The sequence below is a fragment of the Lissotriton helveticus genome, chromosome 8 (assembly GCF_964261635.1).
Source record: "Lissotriton helveticus chromosome 8, aLisHel1.1, whole genome shotgun sequence".
Taxonomy (NCBI): Eukaryota; Metazoa; Chordata; class Amphibia; order Caudata; family Salamandridae; genus Lissotriton; species Lissotriton helveticus.
The window spans coordinates 1,596,259,000-1,596,283,448 of NC_136069.1; the positions used below are offsets into that span (position 1 = coordinate 1,596,259,000).

Sequence of the window (24,449 nt, forward strand, 5' to 3'; positions counted from 1 at the left end):
TAAATCAATGTACAGGATGAGTTACAGGAGGCAAGGTTACAAGGTGAATGAGTCATGTCCTTCATAGCTCACGTTGCTATATTACAAGGATTACAATTTATGAACTGTAGGACGCAAAAGGATCTCTGGGGCAGATTTATGATGACTGGCGCATCCCCAGGGATGCGCCAGTCATCCTGCGCCGCTGCTCCGCCACCCATGGTGCGCCGCATTTATAATGCGGCGCACCATGGGGCAAAAACGGCACAGATGCGTGACGCATCTGTGCCGTAATAGTGGCGCATTGTTGGAGCTGCGTCGCAAGCGCGACGCAGCTCCAGCAAGGCTCGAGGGTGCCCCATCTCCACAATGCTGTGTCAAGACCTACGCCTGCTTCAAGCAGGCGCAGGGTTATGACGCAGCATTGTCCTGAAAGTGACTGAGTGAAATCTCATAGATTTCACTCAGCCACTTTTAGGAGGCGTTCCTGCGCAGGAACGCCCCATCCTGCGCAGGAAAGCCTCCTTATGGTGCAGGGCTTTACAACGTGACGCATCTCCTAGATGCGTCACGTTGTAAATAGGGCGCATTGTTTGCGCCGCCGTTGCGTCAAATAACCTGACGCACCGGCAGCGCAAGGCCTTCATAAATCTGCCCCATTGTGTTAAAAGCAGTAACCAACTTTACTATCTATAGAAAATAAAAATCTGTCATCTGCGTGTTACCTGATGTGCTTTGCAGGAGACACATTAACCTTTTACTACTTTGATTAAAATCTGGGACACAGATCTCTCTAACAAATGCTTTAACCAGAGTTATCTCACCATTATTATTATTCCCTGAGATATACTGGGCACCTTCACAGCAGATGCCTTAACCCAATCAAATCTTTTAAAATGTATACTTTGCAACCAATTAAGCATAACAGATCTACTGCCATGCTTCTTATTGTTTCCAATTTGTTTGTGGCAGGGCGTAAAAAAATAAATGTATTAATTGAGGCCCAGATTTTGCGTAGGAATTGCTCCACTTTTTTGGCACAACCCTGACGCCAAATCTAATTTTTGAAATCTCAAAATGCGCTTAAATGTACTCATGATATACCTGATAATAATATGTGTGAGGTTTTAATATCTGATGTCACTCTTGTGATGTCACTTCCAGTGAGGTCACTTCCTGTGATGTCATGCGTCGTGACATCATGCGCTGTGATGGCACGCGTCATGATTTCACTTTCATACTGCCTAACCTGGTTAGTCCCCCCACTTCTTTGCGTAGTACTTGTGCCCCGAGTTTAATTATCTATACCACACTTACCTGCACCCCGCACGGATAAGAAGCACGAACCCGTGAGCGTATTTGACCTCCCACTGCAGGAAGCGGTCTTTATACACATGTTTGGCTCTGCTCTGTAATAAAACACTACTGGGGGGAGCTGCTGGGGTGCGCATCAGAGGCAGTGAGGAGACTGGTACCCAAGAACATCGAAACTTGTCAGTTGGGCTCCCCCACAAGCACCAAGGCCACTAAACATAACATGTTAGTTGGCTCATAGACCTGCCACTGGTGCTGGCAAAGAGGCGCATAGGGTCGTGATTGAAGGCGACGGCTACCCCGGATCTTGATGAGTGGCTGATAGACCTTCGCACATGGGCTATCGCTGAAGTTGCAGTTTTATCAGGTCCCCCAGACGGCGGGAGGATTGGGGACACGTTCCTGGCAAAGGTAGAGGCCAAATCGGACACCCATCCGCCTTAGAGTACTGACTGACTTCACACTGTCCTCGCGGATAGAGCTGACACCCCTAAATCCTAATAATTGATGAACGAATAGACGGTGAATCTATTTGATGTAGTACTGCAACTCCTGAGCTTTGGACTGACCCTCTTACCTCTCAGTCCCCCCACCCTCTTACCTCTTAGTAACCCCACCACCCACCCTCCACTATCACAGGTGTGAGTGAGAGATTACATGACAACCTTATGATAACATGAGTAGGGTACTAGTGACACCACACCTTGGGCTTGCATTATAAGTCTTTCCATGGCTCCACTTCTATTTACTTTTAATGGTAGGTTTGATTGTTTAGTTGTTCAAGCTTATCCTGACTTCTGGGCTGCAATGATTGTGTAAAAGACATTACTATATTGCATACACTGAATTGCAATATCGAGAAAGTATAACGCTGGCCATCTGGTTGTAACGTACTGTTTTGGGACCCAATGGAAATAATCAATAAGGAGATACAGTGAAAAGAAAAGTGTTTTAAAAAATTTCACATAGGCTTTTACATATATTTTAAAGGCATACTGTTCTGCCTCATAGGTAAAAATATCGTGCACATATCCTCCATTATAAAAGAGTAATATATTGTTTATTTTGTCATCAATATTTGTTCAGCTGTCCAACATCCTCAATAAACCCCCCCCCCAAAAAAATTATCTCACGAAACCTTTGCAAACAATAAATAAACAATGTATCAATATCAAATAAGAGCCATTCTTCTTCCTCAAAAACCTCCAAACTGTTTATCACTAATAACCAACCATCCCACATTCCCTACAGAGTCACAAACCCTGATCAAAAACATGTGTGAAATTGGTCCATTACAGGTGTCGAAACATGTTGCCAAGAGGCAAAAAGTAGCCCCCTGGTACACTCCTAGATTAAGAGAAATGAAACTATCTTGTCGCAAACTTGAAAGAGCATGGAGACAAGATCGCTCTCAGATTAGGAAATCTGATTACAGAGCCGCAATTAAGCTATATAAAAAGGAAATTAAATCTGCCCAAGGCCAGTTTTATGATGTAAAGATTAATCTGGCAGCCAATGCTCCCAGAGAAATCTTTAAAATAGCCAAATCTTTGATCTCCCTTCCTCCCGAGTGAATGTCATCAGACGGGGCATTAGCTCGCTGTAATAATTTAGCAACCTTCTTCTTCCAGAAGATTCAGACCATCTACTCTTCCTTTTCCACCGATGGAATTGAATTGGAGGTTGCTACTACAGCTTGCCCAATCACCCCAGCTCCCTGTATGCTGGAAAGTTTCACCCCCTTGGACTCCACCTCTATAAAGGAAATAATTTCTAAAGTTACATCAGGCTCTCCTAGTGACCCAGCACCCCCCCAGTTTCTCACTCTGGCCATGGATGTCATTCGACCAGCTCTTCTCGACGTCCTTAACACCTCAATTGCCACAAGCATAATACCGACTGGGTGGAAGTGTGCAATGGTCAGGGCTCTTTTAAAAAAGCCCCGCTAGACCAAAATAATCCAGCCAACTTCCGCCCCATCTCCCGGTTACCCTGGACGAGTAAACTGCTAGAAAAACATATTAACAACATCCTAGTAGACTACTTGGAGTCCAATAGTCTGCTAAGCGTCTCTCAGACGGGATTCCGTCCCCAGCATGGGACTGAGACAGCTCTGCTAGCAGTTACCGAAGAAACAACGGTGCTGGACCAGGGAGGGAAAGCGGGCATCATATTGTTAGACCTCAGCGCCGCGTTCGACACGGTTAACCATGCTACCCTACTACATCGTTTGAAGGGCATGGGAGTGTCGGGTGCGGCCCTGGCATGGCTTGCTTCCTTCCTGGACGAACGCTTCTTCCAGGTGTTTGAGGGCGAGGCTGTATCCACCAAACAGCCACTCAAGTGTGGGGTTCCTCAGGGCTCTGCCCTGAGCCCCACACTTTTTAACATCTACATGAGGCCCCTAGCGGAGATAGTTCATCCATTTGGCGTCCGTATTGTCACCTACGCAGACGACACTCAGTTGGTGGTCTCATTAGACCACTCTGAGGGGTCGTCTAGCACACTGAGCTCATGCTTAGAAGCAGTGGCCAAATGGATGAAATCTTCTTGCCTCAGATTGAATGGAGAGAAGACGGAGGTCATGTTACTGGGCAACCCTCCACCTACCAGTCTGACCTCCTTCTGACCCACATGTTTGGGCCCCGCCCCCCTCCCTAAATCTGAGATAAAAAGCCTGGGAGTTTGGCTCGATAAATCGCTGGATTTTACTTTTCAGGCCACCAAAACTGCATCTATCTTTTTCGGGCTGATGAGAATGCTCCGGAAGGTACTCCCCCTGCTCCCATTCCAGGCGAGGAGAGTCCTGATCCAGGCCCTGATTCTCTTACGCCTGGATTATGGTAATGCTCTCTATCTGGGAACCCCGGTGGCAGTGATCAATTAACTCCAGGTCACCCAAAACTGTACGACCCGGCTGCTTTTTCAAATTCCTCGCTGGCAGTCGGCCAAAAATGCCTTAAAAAAGTTACATTGGCTCCCTGTGGCAGCAAGGGTACAATTTAAGGCTATGTGTCTTGTTCAGAAAGCAATCCGCAGGACTGGTCCAGCCATAATGCACCCTTTAGCTACCCCTTACCTTCCCCTCAGAGCTCTGCGCTCAAGTTCATTGCAACTAGCCACCACGACCAAGATACACAAGGCTCGCTGGGGCGGCCGCTCATTCTCACACAATGCTGCGAGAATATGGAATTCTCTTCCGCTTATCCTCAGAGAAAACGATAACCGGATGGCATTTAGGAGGCTTTTAAAGACCCACCTGTTCAGTAATGCCTGTTAATCATTCTAGCTGTCCGCCTTGGATTTCAGTCAAAAGTGCTGCGAGGCCTACGGGTAGTCTGTGCGCTTTACAAATGTAATTTTTCATTTCATTTCATGTACGCAGGGACACAATTTTGTTACATTTTAAATTGTGAGGCATATTCAAAACCCCACCACTTTACAATGATATCTCTAGGAATTTATGTTAGTTATAACAATAAAGTAATTGTAACAAGAATCTAACATTGAATGCACGATTCACAAATGTAACTTACACTTGTGAGTAAGTATACTTCTTTTTGGCTATTCAACAAAATCAGAGTTTAAATTTACTCCAAAAGTGTAACTTACATGTCTTCGCCAAACCGATGGGCTTCGGGGTTATTGTTGAACTGCATGAGCTATTCACAATGGTAACTTTTACTTTGTGTAATTTACACATGTAATTTACTTTGAACTTTTTTGAGTAACTTTGCACTTGAATTTTGTGAATAGCGAAATGTAGTAAAGTTACTCAAAAGTGTAAGTTACTTTGGTCAATAGCCCCTGCAGATTGTGAATAGACCAGAGGCCCTTCAATTTCGTTGAGATATGTACACTTTTGCAGTAAATTTACTCTACGCCAGCAAAAACTCCAAAAGAAGCCGCAAAACACCTGAAATGCCTCAGCCAGACTCATCCTGAACATTCCCCACCACATCCACACCACTAGCCACCTGAGAGACCTTCACTGGCTCCCGGTCAACAAAAGGATCACCAACAAGCTCTCCACGTACGCCTATAAGGTCCTCCAAACCGCCAGACCGGCATACCTCAACCACCGCCTCTCCTTCACACTCCCACCAGACCTTCCTGCTCCACCGATCAGGCCCTAGCCCCCAGCCCACAGATCCGCAGGACCACTGCTGGAGAAAGATCCTTCTCCTACCCACGGCGAAGACCTGTAACTCCCTGCCTCTGCACCTTAGGTAATCACCATCACTGCCTCAATCCAGGAAGGACCTTTTCGACTGAACAGCAGCCCCCCCCTCCCACCCCCACCCTTAGCGCCTTGAGAGCCTTATGGGTGAGTAGTCGCGCTTTCACAAGAACACTGATTGATTGATAGGATTTTGTGAATAGCCAAAAAGTAGTAAACTTACTGAAAAGTGTAAAGTACGCAAAAGCACCTTTATGAATAGAGCCCAGGGTGTCAAGAAACAAACTACAAAGCTTTTTGTTGTGATTGGTGGTGAGAGTAAAAGCCCCACATTTCGACATTGTGCACTTTTTACACACAATAAAATGTTTTGAGATGACTTTAGTAATAAAATGGTTGAATATTACAGACTTACTCTTCTATTGTATTAAACTAAGAATGGGAAAGGTATAATGTGTGCACAGATTAGGTGTACCTTAGAAATGTACACCTAATGGTACCCACCTTGATATCAGATAAGTGAAATGTTTGTTTCTGAAATCAGGAGGGGGGTCATTTTCCTAATTGAACGATTCTTGAGCACTCGAGCATCGCTTTGCTGGTAGACTCCGTGGCTGCCTAGCACGGCCTTGTCATAGTTAGGCAGGTCTGGGACCCTGTAGATGGGAACTGGCTACTGTTGGTCCAAGTTTGTGGTACAGCTCAGATTGTGAGGAAAGAGGCTATTATTAGGGCTATCTGACCTGATCCTTTTCCTCGCTCTGCCTCCTCCTCTCTTCAGTAAGTGGTCCATTCAGTGCCACCTCAACCTGGCTGACAAAGCTCCCACGACCATTGCCAGCATTACTCACCTCTCCTTCAGGCTCATCAGTAACTGGCATTTTAGACTAAGAAGGTTTTGCAAAGGTAGCAGAACTGCTGAGGTCTGTACTGCCATTAAATGACCCTTGTCGTGGCACGACCTGCTCTTCTAGTGTTAAAGGGCTACCCCGGGTTAATGATTGGTGCGCAGGATGAATTTTCTGCCCTAAGGTACCTTTTGGTGTACACCCTACCAACATAATAGAGCTTCATGCTAAACCACAGAGTAGTAGCCCACAATTCTCTCCATGCAATACTTACTACTACTTCACACCATTCTCTGTCGTACAACAGCTAGGCCACATTCACATTGGGCCACATAGGATAAGACCTGATGGCACACCTCTTGACATCAAAACCAAGGTGAGTAGCCAGTTCTCCACACCTCATAGTCTTTACACACCATTTCTTTGCAAATGAGTAATTGACTACTCTTAGTCTGGGATTCAGTTTGGGATCTGTCTGCGACCCCAAAGGTGAAGCTTGTCTCTAGTGTGGGGATGTGCCATTCAAAATACTACAACTATGAGCTCTTTATTGCAGCATTAGCACACATACTCCCTCTGCTTCCTGAACATTCAGTGCTTGTGAAGTTTTCAAACAGAATGATAAGAAAAGCCCAAGAAACATTGAACACATTTCCAGTCTTGGGCGTCTGAAGGGATTCCCCCAGGCAGACAATATCCCTATTCTGGATCCTTGCTTTTCCATTCCATATCTTCATGCTTCATGAAACTGGTGGGTTGTTCCACTTAGACATGTGGAACCTGCTCATAAGAATGAGTTTTGCCTGACAAAGCCTTTCTGAGGGAGATAGAAGTCTCAAATAAACCATCAGCTCTTGGTAAGCCACAACTGGGGGGTTTCTAAAAAAGAAAGGGGACAGAAGATAATATTGCAACGGTTTGAGCAGGGCAGGCAGACTTGAGATAGACCATCTCACCAAGGTTTGACAAGGCCAGACTGCACAATAAAATTGCTAGCAACATAACGTACCATAGCATAAGAAATAGAACATGATATCTGGGCTTCTCTAATCTCTACACTTCTTAAATCTGTCACACATACTACTGCACAACTACAGATCTTTAATTACCTCTTTTCTACTTTGTCAAAACACCCGGAAGCCCCACTGTCACTTTTAATTGCTCTTTTATTCCACATAATTATGATAAAAACCTATGATTTATTCTAAAACCTAGCAGTAGCCGGAATTTGTTCTTCTGCAGATTTTTGACATTTTCAATGCAACACTGAAAAGCGAAGCCAGTGTACCTACCGGAAGTTGGAGTGATTGTGCGATTCATCGGGGAAATTATCTTTGGCCCAAACTTGGTGACGACATCTGGAATATAAGTTGTAGGTTTAATTAATTGACAATAGTCGGGCAACCCCATGATCTGTAAAGAGAACTGACCTAGTAGCAGCTACCCAAGTGGTTAGCATGCTCCGTTTCCAGGTCTCGTAGGATGACTGTGTATAGAACATTAGAGTAGAAGATCACAGGACAATCAGAAAGGAGCTTTTATCAGAAGGAAGACCTCTTTTCCAGTTTCCTGGTTACTAGTAAGCGTCGCCATCAGAGGGAAAGAGGCACGAACTTTTGATTTTAGGCCTTAAGATTCTGGTTAGCATTACCAAATTCAATAGGATGTGAAGAAATAAATACTAAGATTCATTCACTTCTGAAACCTTGTGTATCTCCTGAGCTCTTCATCTGATGACCACAGAAAAGTAGAAATCCTCGCCCTAAGAGACGAGTCCATAGAGTGTGCTAATAAAGTGTCATCAATCAATCAGCAACCACCTCTTTCAGCTTGCATACCTCGTAGCATTCACTAGTCCACTAACCTGTTAAAGTTTGACCAATAGTGCAGCAGGAGGCCACTGGCAAATGCATAGCTAGGGAGCAAAAAGCAAAGGCTGACACTAGCCCCCATTCAGAAGGACACAGAATGTCCCAACCAGGTTGTCCATGTGTAGTGGCCGTGTGATGGGAACAGGTGTTCATACTTGCAGGTCAGACTAAGATTTTGTATTTTATTTAAATTTTTTAATTAGATTTACTGATAAATACAAATAGATTAATCTAATTTGTAATTAATAAAGTAACACAAACCTCAAAATCATAAAAGATAAAATGTCACGACTAGTTCAATTCATGATGTAGCTGTTGCCAAAATCAAATAGTCACATTTGTAAAGTGTAAAAAGTAGGTCCATGTCTTAGAAAAAAAATTCTCCCACCCTTTTTTCACATAGATTCTCTTTGACATACGCCATAAAAATCTTGGTGAGCCACAGCTCTGGAGGTTCACTCACTTTCCGATAAGTTGTGATCAAGGAGCGAGCTAATAAAATCGATATGAACCGCAAGGTTCAGACACCTCTTGGTCTTAGCCCCAAATGCCAGGAGCTAGCCAAAGAAAATAGATCTTGCATCCTGTAAAATAAAAACTCCAAGCGAATTTTGAATAAATGTTCTAACCTTTTCCGAAACAACCTCTGCCAAACCCAAATAAGATGGACCCAAGTTCCAAGTTCGAGACATTTAGCACCGGTATTGGTAATACTTGTGTTACACTTGTGTAGTTGTACAGGAGTGTAGTATACCAGCCATTGTGCATAGTGCATTTGCTTGAAACCGGGTCCTTTGAACCCGGTGCAATTAAGGGAGGATATTTCTTCCAATTTTTCCTGGATCAAATTTATATCAGTTTCTTTTTGCTCTGAACAGCTATTTGAAGTTATTTTGGCAACTCTGCAGCCTCCGCACCCACTTACCTAACTTCCTAGAAGTTTTTGGTGGTTTGAACAAATCTCCACTGCCCCCTTCGAAGCTTAAACATGTGCGGGAGTATATTTGTGCAATGTACTTTGAATTTGCAAACAGGAAAATTTCGGCTAATCTCCTGAAGATGGCAGTTTTTAATTTTAACATTTTCTCTGGGGATTAGTTTGCTAATAATGAACTAATCCTCTCATTTCCCCAGATCCATTTTTTCCCTATCTTCCTATTTCCCCTTGGAGATCTTGACGGTGTATCAATTTGAATGGATTTGCTGCTTAGAGCACTGGGATTTTGACCATAGTGCAGTATCTAATTTGGGAATTCAGATAAGGGGAATAAGGTGATAAAGAGAGGGAAAATTACCAATTTTCAATCCCTTCTACGAAACAATTGTCAAATAAATTGGAACCAGCTGTGTTATAAAATCTGGCATTTGTTATTCAGAAAGCTGCAATATATTTGTTTCTGTCAGACTGGAAGAGCTGCCATACTTCTTCCCAAAGTAGTACTTCTTCTAAGTTTTTAACTTAGGATAACAATATGGGCCACAAATCTAGTGAGGTGAAAATTAATATCCACACCTCTGCCAGTATCCTGTTTTTAGGGATGGAGTGGGTGAAAAAAGGGCAATCGAGATACATTTTAACAGCAATAGTTTTAGTTAAAAAGACAGAACATTCTTGGATTTAACAGTGGTTGACATTTATTCCAGTTAATTGACTTCCGAATTGATTATATGGAAAAGTGTATTTGTTAAACAGCATTGAATTGGTGTAAGCAAAGATTTTAAAAGAGGCAATATATGTATTTTAACCCTTGCTACTCTCCCTATAATTGAGATTAGTAATCCCACATGTCCAGCATATACCTAATCTTATGGATAAGGTGAGGTATAATTTAGTTTATATAAATCTTTATACATTTAAGAAACCCTAATCCCCAGGTACCTCAGGCCTCGAAAAATCTACTCACCCACATGCAGTGCGAGTCAGATTTTATCAGGTTGAGCTATTTTATCACCTACTAGTCCCATCTGGTGAGTGAATATAATCTGGAAAAGAACAAGAGTTCTGCTCATTCGGAAAGTGAATGAGCAATAAAGATGGCTTTAGATCTTGGGGGCATATTATCAACAACTAGCAATATTTATCACTAAATAAGCTTAGCAACATTTTTTTTATCGCCGCGTATCGCAGAGATAACGTGCTATTAGCAACGTTTATCTCCAATGCGACAAAGTATCCGGCGACATGACGAAATGCGTGAATATCGCTAGGAATCCAGCGATATTCAGGCATTAACGCCAATAGGGTCTTAACCTGAATATCCAACTCCCATTGGATATACAGGTTAAGAAGTGGTCTGAGCAGGCGTTAGATTTCAACGATATTCACGCTTAGCGCAAATTTTTTCATCGCTACGCCTGCGTTGAAAATAGACGATAGAGATGTTAGCGACTGCTTTCAGTGGCTAACAGGTTGGGTATGCCCACTTTGCATGTCATTAGCGATAAATATCGCTGACTTGCAAGGCGGGCCCCAAACCGCTCGCTCTCACCTAAAAGCTGTCGCTAACTGACGTTCGCGAAAGCTTGCTAATAGGGCGATGAAATTATCGCCGCTTTGTGGCTGAAAAACGGCCGCAAAAGTGGCGATAATTTCATATCGCCTACCTTGGTAATATGCCCCTTTGTTTTTGTCTCGACACATTTGCTGTCTGTTCAAGGGAAGAGGTCAAATGTCAGTTTGTCTTTTTAACAATTGCTCAATGGAAAACAGAGTTATTTTTCTTTTTGTTAATAGTTAGAGGTTTTTGTCAAGCAAATTTTCTGACAATCATTGTGAAACAAAATGCAACAGGGTGTCAGTTTTTTCCTAAAACATAACATTTAGCTTGTAAATTAATAGCTCAAAAATTTCAAAATATATCAGGAATTACAAGAGGATTTTTTTTGTAATTGAGAAGTGTGATACAAACAAAGATTTAAATAGGAGCAAAATAAATCAGAACACTTTACTTGACAAATATTTACAGAAACTCATTTCCAAACATTATTGTTTGCACACTATGTAGTTTTATCAGTAAAACCGCATGTCCGTGGGAAATTTTGTGGCCATTTCAATATAAATCTGCTGATTTCAAATGACAGCGTGCTACCACTTCATGCTTTAGTTATGTATTTATTAAAAGTGATAGGTTTTAAGCATGATTTGAGAGACATGCTTGCCCGCCCTGATGACAATGCTGTTAATTAACTAAGAGCAAGTCAGATGTTGTGTATCCTATATGTGGCTAGATCTGTATTATATATGGAGCAAAAAAAGTTTGGTTTTTTAAATCAAACAAAAGAGTTTGTTGTACAGCAGACATGCTGAACTTGTATATTTGAAGGTGCTCTCATATGAGATAATAAAGAAAATGGTGGCTCAGTAAATTAAAATATGATTCATTTCTTATAATAAATTGTCTGTAAAACGTGGGTAGTGATTGAATATCAGTATTAAAAATCAGAATATCCAATTTAGTAGTGGTAACCTTGTATCCTGCAATCGCAGTCAAGAATGACAGTGTATCAAAAGGTTCATTAATTACATTACCGACAGATTGAAAATATAGTATCAGATCATCGGTGTACAGTTTCAAGTTAGGAGCACCTGAGATTAGCGCCATGGTTGTCTCCATTTTTCTCAAGGCATCAGTGGTGTGGTGTGGCTCACTGGTTAGAGGCGGCAGACCAGGGAGCAGAAGTCGGCCCGGGACCAGGGTTCAATTCCCGACGCGGCAGGGTCGTGGACCAGAGTCAGCGGACTCAACAATTCTCGCCTCGGTGCCTACTCTAACCTGGGGTCCCACTCGGCAACTCTGGGCATTAGCTTGCCTAATCTCCACAACGGCCCCATCAACGCCGGGGATGCCTGGCTTCACCTTGGGGATTCCCAGTAGGGACCATCCCACAGGGAAAGCCAGGACGGGTTCCCCAGCGGTATACCGCGCCGGGATGCCCCTTTGCTGAGGCAGCTGTGCGCTTTACAATTATACGACATTTAACATTTAAAGGTTATATAAAAACCTCAAATAACAAGGGTGAGAGGGCGAGATCCCCGTCTTGTATATCTGTTGGTGTTTATGCAAGCAGTGACTCTTCTGCTCAGCACCAGAGCCACAATAGATCCCTCACACATACTGGCTGTTGACTTGGTTGGGTACTCCCAAAATCTCCATCATTTTAAACAGATATTTCCAGTTCACCAAGTCAAATGTCTTCTCGGCATCCACAAATAGCACTGTTGCATGGACATTATTTGTGGTAAAATAATCAATGGCTTCCACTAAGAACTGCATGTTAGTATATAATTGATGAGCGGGGTTAAACTTATTTTGATCCCGGCTAATCAGTTTGAAAATGACCAATGCTATTCTTGGCGTTAACATTTTCATAAAGATTTTATTTTTGAATTTATCAGGGTTAATGGGCTGAAAGTAGGTACGTCTTTTAAGTTTTAACTTAGGATAACAGCCTTGGCCGCAAATATCCATACCTCTGCCAGAATCCTGTTTTTGGGTATGGAGTGGGTGAGAAAAGGGCAAGTGAGACAAATCTGACAGCAATAGTGTTAGTTAAAAAGAAAGACACATGTTTCTGTAGTCCAAATAAATTAAAGATGAAGTTCTAGGAATATATCCAGTGAAGAAGCAGATTTATTGAGAAAAAATCTAGTATTCCAAAGTCCAAGTGCAAACTCTGTGGAAACTAATATGGAATTGATGGAATCTGACTTGAAGAAAAAAGGTCATCCCTGGTCTGACTGGTGACCTGGAGATCTCCTGAACTCTTACTAGCAAGTCACCTAAATTGCACAAAAGTGACAATTCTCAATTTTCGATTCACATTTACAATGATGCATGGGACACTGAAGAAAACCTTGGCCTCTAATATAAGAGACTATTGCTGCATGCCAGGACTGCAGCAATCTCGTGGGCTTTGCTGACACTTTTATCTTCTGCTGAGCACTGCTCAACACTGGTGTTCATAGTCCACAGTGAAAACCTTCTCTGGCTATTGAATCAATGAGATCCATGGGTAATTTTAATTATTAATGCAGATGTATTTGGGAAAACAAAAACCCTGCCTTCTGCAGTCTGAGGTTTAAACCCCTCTTGCAATCTCTGCTCACTGATTGAATAGCTCATCCCATTTTAGGAGGCATAAGTGTGGAGGGCAGTGTGGAGGGGAGATACTGTTCTTAGAAGAGCTGCAGTGTATAAAATCAGCCGCGGTGAGGTTTCTGCGGGGCCTGTAGAGCAGGCCGCTCCAGCGTCTTGTGGACTGTCTCTTCGCGAAGATCAGACTTTCATCTATGTCCCTTGCATTGATGAGACTGGCGTAGCTGGAATGTCACAACTGGGAACCTACTTGTGCAGAAGCTCTACGGGTATGGGGAGACTGTCTACTGTACTGCAGAAGAAGCCAGCCTGGTGCTTTTCCAGTCTTGATTGAGGAGATGGTGACCGCCTGTCAGGAGGGTAGATCTTTGGGTGGCAGCATGACCAGCATTTCCTCCCTCACATTCCTCAGGGCACAGGACAGCCTCACTGGTGGTGACAGACAGAGGACTAGACATTTGTTGTTTATTGGATGCAGTGACTGGTCATGTGGTTTAGTCGTTTTATCTAGCCTACAAGGTCTCCTCCTCTCCCCTGGAGGGAGCGGTGATTCAGCTGGGGAACACAAGCCCTCATTGAGGTGAGGATATCCCCCTTTCCTTGTATTATCTGCTGAAAGTGGCAGCCATCCCAGGGAGAGAGGGTAGTCGAGGACATGTGTGACTGAGGCTCTTGTATTGCTGCTGCAGCACTGAAAAGAAAGAGGAGTACTTGCCGTGGTTGTGGCCATCAGCCCTGCCAGGTGTTACTTCCTCTGACCACTCTGGGAGACGAGGACCTGTCATGCTGCAGGATCATTCCTCCTCCAACTTTCCATGCCCATCAGTACCAGGAACATAGAGCCCACCAGCTGCTGCTGAAGCTCTGCACACCACAACTCCACAGTTTAGCCTATGGGTCCTTTTCTGTGGCAAAGGATGGTGAGGAAACCTAATTACTGTCCATGCCTTCAGGACTGGCCACCTGTTCACCAAGGACTAACAACTTGCTATTACCCTAAAGTTGTTATTTTGTATTCACGTTTGGACTGTTGTCCGAGGGCCCATTTCTGAAGCCATTCTTTTCCAAGAGCTCAACTCCTTGCCACATTCCATCAACAGCCCCAGACAAGGAGTTCCTTCTACAGGGGATGGACCTAGGCAGAACTTCAGGTTTTCTGAAAAAAATTCCATTGAAATTTGGCTTTGCCCAAAGTTTAGGGGAATATATTTGAGGCCCCTATCCTATTTCATATTATAACCATTCCAGAAGACGTCACTCATTCTCAACATTGGGTAAGATTTTGTGGAGTGTTTACATGCAAGGATATTTAGCATCGATGTCGGGGAAACTAAGAGCCACTCTGAAGGACTCTGCTGTGTTCAGGGATTCTTGGGTTGATTGATATCACAATGAAAAGAAGAAACCTGGAGGTCTTTACTCCCTGTCAACATGTATAAATGACTGCCTCTTTCAAGGGGATAATACTGGAGAACTTTCACGATGGCTGCCATAGAAGGGTGCTACTGTCATGAATATATTATCAAAAGACAGAGACTCCTGCGGACACTTAATGAAGTAATCTCAATGTATATGAACACAATGGCAATGTATTGGAAGCAAATACACCTCTGATTTGTTTTTGAATCAAACATATTTATATAATCCTTGAAATGAAGTACTGTTACAAAGTAATACATTTAAACATATACAGCTAGACTCATCATTATCCAGTTTTGCGAGTCCTTAATAGCGATTCATAAGGAATCGCTAATAAGGACTTGCAAAACGGGATTCATGTAGGAATGGCAAAAAATATTGCGATTCCTATATCTTCCTTATTTGTGATTAGCAAATTGCTAATCGCAAATAAGGAATAACTCCCCATTCATTCTTATGGGCCTAAAGGCCCATAGGAATGAATGGGGAATTATTCCTTATTTGCGATTAGCAATTTGCTAATCGCAAATAAGGATGCGATTTCAAGGGTGCCAGGGGTGTCCAAAGGACACCCTGTAGCACCCCTGAAAAGCAAATGTAGCCAGATGTTGCGCACACACATGTCCAAAGGACATGTGTGTGTGTAACATACCACTCAGAAAAATGCACTAAAGTGCATTTTTCTGAGTTTTCGCTATTTACCACAAAGTCTGACTTCGTGGTAAATAGCGGCCAGGAATAGTGAATTAGCTAATAGAAAATGGTTAATGAATTGCATTTAAGGAATCTCAAATAGAGATTCCTTAAATGCAATTCCTCGCAAATATGCGATTTCGCAATTAGCGATTTTTGCATTTGGGATGATGAATCCCAAATGCAAATATTGCACTCGCAAAGGGCCAGATTCTCAGAATCTGGCCCTTTGCTAGCCGTTTTCAGCTTGATGAATCTAGCTGATTGTTCTGAGTGAAAGGTGTCCCAGTGAAAAACGGAACCTAAAAAATTTGTGGCGAACGGCTGGGACCCATGTGAGTATCCCTTTCTTATCCTATGCACGGTGCCACACCCTCCACACGAGCCTGTCCATTACCCTTCAGATGTCCCTACGATCATAGGTCCTGAAGAGACCCTACACTGCACACAGGGTTGAAACGCCGTGGACAAGTTGCATAAATGAATCATTGTTCACCAGCACTGATCACTGTATCTAGCACTGTATACTGTGCATATATATGTAAACGGTCGTTTATATGAAGCATTGGAAATCTTGTATATATCTCACATATATGTCACAAATTTTCTAGGTTCTGTTTTTCACTGGGACATCTTTCACTCAGAACTATATGTTCAAATGTATTACTTTGTAACAGTATTTCATTTCAAGGATTATATAAATATTTTTGATTCAAAAACAAATCAGAGGTGTATTTCCTTCTTTCTCTCTCCAATATTACTATAACCCAATATATTGCCATTGTGCTCGTATACATTGAAATTGCTTCATTAAGTGTCCACAAGAGCCTCTGTCTTTTGATAATAAGTTATTACCCTGGTTCCGCGTGAGTAGGGTTCCCTTGTTCCTGTCCTACTATTGTCATGAATATAGCAATTGAAAGTGGGAGAGACACCCAAATCATATTTAAGATCCTTTTTGTTTGCCACCCAAATATTTTTTGTGCAGACACCCGTCCTAGATCGCCCCTTACCTGAGCCACTGGAGTGAGTGCCGCTGCAAGCTGCCAGCAGGAGCATCAGCCAAAGAGAGTGAAGCATTGTGTAACCTAGAAGAAAGGGAAGACCCAGTTAGGCAAGACTCGGTATTTGGAGGATTATTGACAGCTTCTGCTCTGTTCTTGCCCACTACACAAGAGTGAGGTTTACAGCTTGGCGTATGCCAATTACATAGTAGAGACACTGATGCGAGATAGGTGCCACCTGGCATATGAAACCTGCCCAATTCCCTAATCAACCTACTCTCCAGATGTCGCTCTGTTTTCACACCATTATTATTCACTCATGTCTGCCTCTGGTTCGATTTTTAAATTGTGAGACCTTTTGTTACCTTACATGTGGCTTAGAGGTCACACATTGCTTACCATTGGTTGGCTTCATTGTCACTCTTATTTGCTTGCTACTTATTTGTTTGTTTCTGTAGGCTTCCTTCCTCTTCGTGTGTTTGTCCCTCACCTGGAGCATGCACGCATTACTTGTGTCCTTCCACTGTTCACTTTTCTGGGGCTACCTTTTTCTTTTTATGTAAACACTCTACAAGTGTGTATGTTTTTAAGCTGTCTCCCTCGTGTACTTCTCCCACTCTGTTTTCTACTCCAGTCGTTCCTGCCCACCCTCCACCTGCTGTCCGTATGGTTGCCCCAGTCCCTAAGCCCAACCCTCCATTGTCACCGTACTAGCCCCAGGCCCTCCTGCCCACCTATCATTGTCCTGGTGCTTGCCCCGCCCACTCTCCATTGGCTGTGTGCTTGCCCCAGCCGCTCCCGCCCACCCTCTGTTGTCTGTCTGCTTACCCTGCCTCTTCCACACACCATCATTGGTCTGTCTGCTTACCCAAAGCCCCTCCCACTCACTCTCTGTATTTCATGTGCTCCCCATCTCCTCTAGGTTGTCGTCTCCCCCACCTGCGTCCATCCCTCTCACCCTCCCTCCCTCCATTTTGCCTTTGAGAAGCCCATGGCTGCCAAAAAAAACAAAAAACAGTGCTCTGACAGGACCAGTGCTAATGCACTTTTTAAAAAAGCACATAAGCACTGGCCACGTCATAACACTTAAGGCCATATTATCAAGAAAGTGCAATACATTATCGCCAGGAAACTGCCGCTAAAGCGGCGATAATGGGCTTGATAATATGCCCTTGTGAATTCCCATAGCAGCCCAGGTTAACACCAGAACCTGGGTTGCTATGGGAATTCACAAGGACATATTATCAAGCCCCTTATCGCCGCTTTAGCGGCAGTTTCCTGCCGATAAAAGACGCGATAATGTATCACCCTTTCTTGATAATATGGCCCTAATTTTTTTTATTCATTTTCTCCATTCTGCACAGCAACTTCATTAGTGTACAACATAGTTACAAAACATTACCAAAGCTAACCGCTCTCATAGATGAGACCCATTAGCTTTGCCAATGCTTGTTTGCTCTGGGGCATATGAATTTTTTGGCACAGGTCAGCGCAGCAAGTCACCTGGTTGCACTGCGCCGCGTCATATTGAAAGGTCAGGAATGTGCCATATTTATCCAATAGGGCACATTCCTGTCCTTTTCTCTTGTGCTGGCGCCATTTCAGCAGCCTAGCGCCAATGCAGGCACCCTTGTACAATGATGCAAGGGTGCCTGATAGGCAGGATGCACAAATACAATCCTGAGAGGCTTTTTCATTTTTCAATGTGTGCTGCAGAATGCAGCGCACATAGAGATAGGAACAAATGAGGAGAAATAAAGATATTTCTCCCCGTTACGGCTCTACCGGGGAGGCATATCTTTTTGGTGCATTCCCAGGCTTACAAGTTCTTGGAAATCTGGGAATGCGTCAAAATCCATGGATGTTGCATGGGAACACCCACATAAAACCCATAGAAACGTCTCCCTGGCGCAGAGTAATGCCAAGCAGCAGTTTGCTCTTCGTTACATTTCTCGAGATTTATGAAGTCATGCAGGACCACGCAAGGTGTCCTGGCTTCATAAATCTCATTTTTCATTTGCGTTGCTCTTGCACCGCGTTGCGTGGTGAAAGAGCGACACAAAGGGGCTCATAAATATGCCCCGGTTTCTGATAAATACGCAAGTCAGCATTGTAATCATAGCGGAAATACCTTGCATGTATTATTGCTCAATGGGGTCGCCATCACTCAGTCGTCTTGCCAACCACTGCAGCTGTGCTGCTAGATAACACAGTTCCAGTGGCGGCTGGTGACATTTCAAAGTGGTGAGGCGAAAACATTTGTGGATTAGTCATTCTGACATTATGGAGGTTCTGGGGGGTTGGGAAAAATGAAGCAAGCACTGTAAATAAAATAAAAAGCAAAGCCGGGGCCGGGAAATGCAATGCTCCGAGGAAAAACGGGAAAGGATTGGAAGCACCAGAGCCAATAAAGGGAACCATCTATGAAGGGTGGCCACGATAATTGGTCGATAAAAGTGTACATTCTCTGAGACAGCCCTTCCTAGTATGTTCCTTCATGCCATAACTGTCCCTCCCAAAGTCTGGGCATTTTTATCTGCAACCTTTGCATGGGAGGGAAATGTGAGGCGGGATCTGTGTGGCTTTAGACTGAATTCTACTCTTGCTATTCCCGATTCAGAGCACTTTACATGCGATAATAAATAATAAAATATTATATAAAACTTACCTTTGCTTTGGCTTCCCGCTTTTCTCAAGTCCCGAGACTGCAGACTCCCGACTCCCGCCGCCCTGGATTTTGAATTCGTCTGACGTCTGGGCTCATGTCAACAGGAAGGCTGCAGGCAGCCTCCCTCCCCACCACCGCACCCAGCGTTGTGATTGGTTCGGTCGGCTGCCCCAACCGCGTCATTTCTCTCTGTATGCTGCAGCAAGCATACAGAGAACAGGGAGAGTGGGAGGTGGCAGGGGGGAGCGGCTTGCCCACTGTTGTTAATACTGTCTGTTTGGGCGGCCTTAGGCTTCCCAAACAGACAGTATTAACAACAGTGGGCAATCCGCACCCCCCTGCCCTCGAGTAACACCGCCCACTCTAACTTCTGCTTTCTCGCCGTGCGAGAAGGCAGAAACAAATGGTAGTTATTACAGTAATAACTATCATTTGTTTCTGCTTTCACGCACGGCGAGAAAGCAGTGGGGCGGCACCCGAACACCCCCATGGACGAGCCGCCACTGCACAGTTCTGTGTCCGGGGCGCTCAAGCTGCACTCCGTCATTGGGAGTTGCACTTATGTGATGCTGTTTTGTGCCTTTTGCTTCCCCAAATGAGGTTTGAGTTTAAGCTATTGATGTTTCCAAAAAAACACTGGCAGGCACAAAAGGGTGGCTTGAAATTACTATGGCAATCTTGGTAACTGCCCCATCTTGGTCAGTGGTACTATAGCCATCGCTGGGAGTGATAGGTGCTTCAAGAAGGTCATTGACGCACACATGCTTAATGCTGCTTTCATTAGTTTACCTCCTAGTGAGTCTTTTTCTTGGTTGTATCTGGACACCTAGATGGGGGAATGCATCGTCCCACTTCAGTGCTAATGGGGGAGATAATTTTCTCTTACATCTGCACACTTCCTTAAAGGGCACAAGTAAGTTAGGTTAACCTTCAGTTCCGAGAGCTCGCCTCGTATCTAGTTCGTAAGTACTGACACTAAATTCTGTTCTTTAAATATAAAAGGACATCATCTGCATACAATGGTAGACCGGCACTTATGACAGCTGTCACATGGTGGGGCTGTTTGTCGCATTTAGAGATGAGCACAACTTGTTACGTGTGTTTATAATTTCAATGAACATTTAAAATGACTAATACCTGCCACCAAAGCCATTATTTTAGCTTTGGAGGCTGAAATAGTCTGAACTGTCAAACATTTAGGAACCTGATGGTTAGTAGTTGTGTTGCTACTGCCATTGGCAGCGATGGCAGGGGGGAAGTGTGGCACAAGCTGCAGTGGCCTCCTGAAGCGGGCCCTGGCCATTATCTTTTTACAAAGTAAGCACTGACTGACTCTTTCTCTACTTCTTGAGCCAGATATCAGCTAGGAAAGGAATCATGTTCCCTCATGTTGACCACAGTTACTGCTTCCATCACAGCCATCAGGACAGCCATAAGAAGCTGGACAGGAACTACTGAAGTAGACCTGCTGTAGCCCATGGAAGGACCTTCTCTGCCAGGTAGTCTGGTTTGGACTTGTGCCGCATGGTCCTCCTGTAGAGCACAGTAGAGCAGGGTAACTCGCTGCTTGAAGTTGTGCCTGCATGAGGCCACTTTGAACTCCCTACAGGTGGGAACACAACAACATTTAAGTTCCAGAGAGAGCTTGCCCCTTAGTCATTTTTTGATTAAACTTTTTTCGACTTTTGTTGATGTCTTTTTTCGAGTCTTCGACTCCTGGTGCGCGAGGGATGTCACATCGTCGAACAGGATTCAAGCCTTGTGACTCCTGTCACAAGCTGATGTCCATGACGGATCCGCACCTCATGTGCCTCTGGTGCCTGGAGCGCGACTACGACCCGAAGTCGTTCTCATACTGTCGGGCGATGAATCCAAAGTCTTTGCGGGAGCGGTCCCGAAAGCTTTTGGAGGCCCGGCAGTCGGATCTGCGTCGCTCCCGGTCTCACTCAAGGGGGGTCTCGAGACCGGTCGCAGAGCCACCACACCTCAATCAAGTCTTTGCACCCCTCGGGTAAGTCGAAGAACAAGAAGAAGGAGAAGAAGCCCCGTCACTCTTCGCCTTCTCCCTGTCGGTTGGCTGACGTGACGCAGGAACCAGAGCATTGTTGCTCTGGGGATTCATCTCCGGTGCCTGATTCAGTGACGAGACTGTGCCTCCCCAGTTTCCAGGAGCTGGGGCATCCCCTGCCCAGCTTTGTACGCCCTACGAAGCCCTCTGCTGTATCTTTGGGCAGCCTGACTCGGCTGGTGCACCTTCGGGCCTCTTGGAGCTGGTTGGGGGCCCTGGGCCTTCGATGCTGGTGGCTCTAGCCCCAGTGCCGCAGGGTCCCCATGGATCCAGACCTGGATCCGGATCGACGCCGTTCAACCTTACTCTACCTTCGCAAGCACCGATCCCGGCCGAGGGCGTCCCCATTCTCATCCCTGAGATGGACGGAGCCGGATCGACGTCAGCCTCCCCAGACGTTGGCATGCTTTCTCCCCCTACCGTGGCTACGGAGGAGGTAGTGTCCTATGCAGTGGTGGTGCTTAGGGTCGCCGTGGCTTTGACCTGGAGCTCCCTATAGTGGCAGTCAGGACTAACCTCCTGACAGAGGTGCTGCAACCGGTGGCATCTTTCCTCTGAACCCTGCTTGCCCTTCAATGAAACCCTCCTCATGGATGTCCTTCTGGGCACTTGGTCCAAGCCCAGCACGGGGGCTCCTGTGGAACAGACGATTGCCCACCACCACCGTACGGCTCTGGGCGATCCCATCTTCCTCTCCCAACACCCTTCTCCCGAGAGCTTGGCGGTCCAAGCCTCTTCTTCCAAGGGCACATTCCCTTCAGCACTACCCGATAGGGAATCCAAGAGCTGGAAGCGCATGTTCTCTTCCTCCAGCTTGGTGCTGAGGTCTGTGAATACTGCATGCCTCTTGGTCCGCTATTCCCATACAGTCTGGCATACGGTTGCGCAGGTGCTGCCTCAGTGCCTCTTACAGATACACTGTTACCGAGGGTAAGTAATTTGCTCTATAGACTCAGGGTATGATGGAGAGCCATTTTAATACTTGTATTGAATTGTTTATTTATACTATTCACTGCAGTAAGCACTGCGGCGTTCACTTTCAGAATGCAGCACACATAGAAAGAGGAAAAATAAACATATTTCTACTTGTTACGTCTTACCTGGGAATGCATACATTTTAACACCTGCCAGGTTTACTAGTGTTAGTAAATCCGGGAATGCGCCAAAAATCATTGTTGGGTGCGTGGGTTAGTGAATCTGGAGTAACGCAAGGCAGTGACTTACACTGCCTTGCGTTACTCCAGATTTATTAAGCCAAGCAAGCTGGCTCTGCATGCCATAATATATCTCTCTCAAACCCTTGTGTTGCCGTGCACCACCTTGCGTGACATGAGGGCAACGCAAGGGCTTTGTAAATCTGGGCCAATATGACTTAATCATACACAATATTGACTTTGAATTTACGTGTCGATTATACTGTTTGTAAATATCAGTTGGACATCAAATCATTCCAGAATATCTAATCTCCCACTGATCATTCAATCACTCCTCATGCTTGCTGTTCTTTGGGGGCGTTGCCAGCCGCTGAACATGGCGGACGTGTCTTAGACGAGCTCCGGACCCGAGCCGTACAAAATCCTGATTTTAAAACGCTGCTGCATCCTATGAGCGCCTAAATTACACTCTCCAGTGACCGAGGGTGCTGGGACAATCTGGCGCTGCGAGTACGGACCATCACCCGTTAAATCAACGGCTACCGCTGCGTACGGAAGTTATTGGTAGGCGGCGACGGGGAACCACGCGGGCCGCTACACCGGGAGCCGCTGCACCCGACTAATGGAGGTGCTCCGGACACTCATCCACTTTCTGTTGTGACGCCACGAAGGACTGCTGGACACCGCTAAGAGAGGAGGACGCTGAGGTGAGCGAGCGGATGGCTGAAACTCTGTGGTATCTATTTGCGGGCACTACAACTACGTGAGCCCGGGGCTGTGCGGCCTACTGCGAGGGGGCGGAGCTTCGGCATGGTAGAGGAAAGAAGCTATTTACACAGGCCCCGATCCCAAACACGGAAGGAAAAGTGTATGAGAGTGTGATCCTCACCCTTGGAAAGCTGCTACACGCTGGATGCATACCTAAAACAAAAACTTTGACCAACCTGTGGGCGCTCTCACCACCATAGCCTGGGGACAAACGGAGGCATATCAGGGATTTTCATTGGAAGCCTCTTTTTCTCTCCCCCGATGCGGATGCATGGAGACACCCCAAACACCCCCTTCTGTAAACAACAGCACAGGCTGGTGCACGCTGGAATACTCAGCTCTGCAAGGGCACAACCCAGGAGAAAAACGGCCCCCCCACCTCTCGCACACAAGTGGTAGAGCCATTTCCCAGATCGTGCTACACCCAGTAAGTGACTTTGGTGACAATACCACTAGTATTCAGCGGCTGCGACCCAACAGGCGCTGCCGTGCGGCTGGAGTGTAACCTGCTCCCTTCTTACCCCTATAGTATTACTGGGATACGAGGAAGGACAGCACTACCCCGACACTATGGGACGAAACAGATTGAAACAGCAGGGCCAGATGGTGGTGGACCCCACGCACGATATGACAGATGATGTGGATACTACGCCGAGATCAGGCTGTGTCCCACCTACAGTGGTGCCCGCACAGATAGACAAGCTGGACCTTATTCTGCAGGAAGTGCGAGACTCCCGGAAGGCCATAGAGTCGCAAATAGGTACTCTAACCACAGGTTTAACCCTACTGAGAGCGGATCACACGAAGGTAGCAGACAAAGTGAAAGACCACGCCAAGACCTTAGCGGAGATGCTACCGCAACAGAAACAAGCGGAGGCGGATGTGAAAACCCTGCAGACTCAGGTAGCTGCCCTAATAGATCGGGTGGAGAGCGCGGAAGGAAGGGCAAGGCGCAATAACATCAGAGTGATCGGCCTGCCGGAGAAAAGTGAAGGGACTGACGCCACAAGCTACATGGAACACTGGTTTAGGGACCATGTAACGATGGAAGGTCTCTCCTCGCAATATTGCATTGAACGGGCACATCGCATACCTACTGGCAGACCGAAACCGGGTGCCCCGTCACGTCCCCTTATTGTGAAACTACTCAATTTCAGAGATAGACGAATTGTTGCAGAAGGCCAGAGAGGAAGAGGTGTTGCGCCGCGGCCAGGGCGACTGACGCTGGAATCTGGGGACCACGGTTCGATCCCCGGCTCCGGCGGCAGGTTAGCCCAGCACCATGTGACTCTGGGCAATAGCTCGCTTAATCTTCCCGACGGCCCCCAGCGCCTAGAGACCCTTACGGGTGATTGTGCGCTTTACAAATGTGGACTTTACTTTACTT

General features: G+C 45.4%; 1 protein-coding gene across 1 annotated transcript in view; it reads right to left on the reverse strand.

The window, feature by feature from the left end:
- LOC144773550 (interleukin-1 receptor type 2-like) overlaps positions 1 to 24,449 on the reverse strand; it is a 95,647-nt gene that overhangs the window by 48,650 nt on the left and 22,548 nt on the right. The window contains exons 2-3 of the mRNA XM_078658641.1: positions 16,414 to 16,488; positions 7,614 to 7,679 (exon numbers count right to left, since the gene is read on the reverse strand). Coding sequence (XP_078514767.1) covers positions 7,614 to 7,679; positions 16,414 to 16,480 — 133 coding nt within the window. The 5' untranslated portion in view covers positions 16,481 to 16,488. The remainder of the gene's footprint in view (positions 1 to 7,613; positions 7,680 to 16,413; positions 16,489 to 24,449) is intronic.